The following is a 2,951-nucleotide window of genomic DNA, read 5'->3' as shown; positions in this document are numbered from 1 at the left end:
ACTCTGCTCCTGGGCGCTGTCCCTCAGCTCTTCAGCTCAAGGCTAGCGCTCTACCACTTGAGCCACAGCGCCACTTCTGGCTTTTTTCTTTTTGCTTATATGGTGCTGAGGAATCGAACCCAGGGCCTCAGGCATGCAAGGCAAGCGCTCTACCACTGAGCCACCTTCCCAGCCCCCAGACCCTACTGTTCTATTGAGGGCAAGTGGTAAAGCCAGGCACAGAGGTGCCCTGGCAGCCCCCCACTCCCGGGACTCTGGCCCTCGAGGCCTTGGGTTCCTTCCTGGAGAGGCGTGGAGGGTAGCGGGAGCTTTCAGTGTCCCTGTGCTGCCTGGCAGGGCTCCCTCACCCGTGTGCACAGGAGTGCACCTGGGCCCAGGGCCTCCCCGCCACCCTGCCCCACAGAAAGGGGCGGGGCGAGGGGGCTCTGGCTCCCCCCAGGTACAGCCTGCTGAGGCTCTGCTGGGGGCGGGGGCAGGGCACCTTTGTGGCCAGTGTGGCACCGGGCACACAGTCCATCAAATTGACCAGCCTGCTTTTAATTCTGACTCACCCTTGAGGGTCCAGCTTTCATACAGAGGGCCAGCCACTCACGATGGTAACGAGTGCCGGCTGAGGCAATCTCCCTGGGGATCCACTCAGGCCCTAGGCCTGTCCCCACACCTGGCCCTCCCCTGGGAGTGAAGCCCAGAGGCCCTGAGTCTTGGCCCATTGAGGTCATCTTGCCAGGGGCCAGGACTGGGTGTCTGCTGGGTCTGCACGGTCAGGTTGCCCTGAGTCCTGTCTCCAGGAGCCCTTCCTCTGGACAGGTGCATCCAGACAGCACGCTGGCTTCTGGTGCTGGCCTCATGGGTGCCCGTACATGTCCGCCAGCTTGGCAAACCGAGGGCCCCAGTCCCGGAGGTAGTTGTAGTCCTGGTCCTCGTCCCCCTCACTGGACAGGATGGAGCTCAGCGTCCCGGCCACCGAGCCTCCACCCTCATAGTCGTAGATCAAAGCCGTGTCGTAGGGTGGCACGCTGGGGTCGCTGTCCGCAGCCTCCAGTCCCTGGGGAAAGGTGTGGGGTTCAGCCTCAGCCAGGACGAGGTCTGCCGCCCCGCAGGAGAAGCAGAAGCCAGCGGAGGGCAGGCTTCTACCCAGCAGAGAGGAGGGAACGGAGCCCTCTGCGCCAGGAGGCGCCTAACGGCTCGCTGGCTTCTACGATTCTGGGGCTTTCCCCCTGGCTGGGCATCAAGCAAGCAGGCAGGCTTCCTGCTGGGTCCAGCATGGCTGAGGGGCCCCACCCTGCTCGCTACACCAATGAATTTTCTGGAATCTCACACACGGATATTGTGTCATGAGCACAGCACCCACAGCTGGCCACAAAAGTGAGCTCCGTGGCCTGCCTGCTCTGATGCCTTGTCCCCAGCCCAGCCGTCCCAGTAAATAAGGAAAGTGGGCAGGGCTGTGGCAGCTCCGCGCCTCTCGGCCGGCCAGGGCAGCACAGGCCCCCACTCTCCACGGTGACCACCAGCCCCCACCTGGGAGTGCACGCACCAGAGCCTCATGGTCCTGCTCACCCCAGGGGCCCCAGAGTCCAGACAAGGCCTGCAGCATGAAGACCAAAGACCCTGGCTGGACCTGTATCTAGAGAATTCCCTGGAAAGGTGTGATGTGTGTATCTGTACACAAGAAATGCACATGTATGCGTCCACTTGCACACACATTTGTGCATGTGCAGTTCTGTACACATATGTGTGCATTGTGCACATTTGTGCATACAAATATGCACAGTTCTGCCTCTACACCCTCAGAGCACCCATACCCAAGCACTCACACCCAGAGCACTCACACCCAGACTACCCACACGCCCACAGCATTTACACCAGAACACTCACACCCAGAGCACCCACACCCAGAGCACCCACACCCAGAGCACTCACACACAGAGCACTCACACACAGAGCACTCACACACAGAGCATCAACACCACAAAGGATCCATACTCCAGAGCACTCACACCCAGAGCACCCACACCCCACAGCACCCAAGCATCCATACCCAGAGTACCCACACCCAGAGCACTCACACCCAGAGCACCCACACCCAGAGCACTCACACCCAGAGCACTCACACCCAGACTACCCACACCCAGATCACCCACACCCAGATCACCCACACCCAGAGCACCCACACCTAGAGCACTCACAGAACACCCACACCCAGAGCACCCACACCCAGACTACCCACACCCAGAGCACTCACACCCCAGAGCACTCACACCCAAGCACTTACACCCAGACTACCCATACACCCACAGCATCCACACCCAGAGCACCCACACCCAGACTACCCACACCCAGAGCACTCACACCCAGAGCACTCACACCCAGACTACCCACACCCAGACTACCCACACCCAGAGCACTCACACCCAGAGCACTCACACCCAGACTACCCACACCCAGAGCACTCACACCCAGAGCACTGACACCCAGAGCACTCACACCCAGAGCACTCACATCACTGATGAAATTGGCCATGTCTGCAGGGCTGTGTGGCAGCGCTTGTGGAGGCTGGAGGCGCACGTGGCTGAATGGGGCGTCCCGGTGGAGCGGGGGCCCCAGGGGCAGGCTCAGGGTGCTCCGCTCTGAGGGGTGGCGCAGCTGGTTTATGTCATAGGCATCCTGTGGGCAGAGTCGGGTCTTCAGTGAACCCCCCGCCCCGGCCCGCAAGAACAGACAGTGGTTCGGCTCCTGGGGCCTGTCCTGTGCCCAGTGTTTCTGAGCCCACCCACCCCTGCCCCTGCGGCCCCTCACTTCATCCTCCCTAATACTTGCCCTGCTCACCTGTGCCTCGGTTTACCTGGCCCCTCCCCACCCCGTCCCTTCCCTCAATTGGTCCTGCCCTGTCCCCCTCCACCCCGTCCCTTCCCTCAATTGGTCCTGCCCTGTCCCCCCCCCCCTGCCCCCCC

The 2,951-nt window shown here is 61.8% G+C and overlaps 1 protein-coding gene across 1 annotated transcript in view; it reads right to left on the bottom strand.

The window, feature by feature from the left end:
- Positions 1-2,951, bottom strand: part of Cdh15 (cadherin 15, type 1, M-cadherin (myotubule)) — a 32,302-nt gene that overhangs the window by 9,979 nt on the left and 19,372 nt on the right. The window contains exons 5-7 of the mRNA XM_013035653.1: positions 2,500-2,664; positions 861-1,045; positions 552-672 (exon numbers count right to left, since the gene is read on the bottom strand). Of these exons, the coding sequence (XP_012891107.1) occupies positions 552-672; positions 861-1,045; positions 2,500-2,664 (471 nt within the window). The remainder of the gene's footprint in view (positions 1-551; positions 673-860; positions 1,046-2,499; positions 2,665-2,951) is intronic.

This window comes from Dipodomys ordii, unplaced genomic scaffold (assembly GCF_000151885.1).
Source record: "Dipodomys ordii isolate 6190 unplaced genomic scaffold, Dord_2.0 Scaffold217, whole genome shotgun sequence".
In the NCBI taxonomy this organism is placed as follows: domain Eukaryota; kingdom Metazoa; phylum Chordata; class Mammalia; order Rodentia; family Heteromyidae; genus Dipodomys; species Dipodomys ordii.
This window is presented reverse-complemented; position numbering and strand designations above follow the sequence as displayed.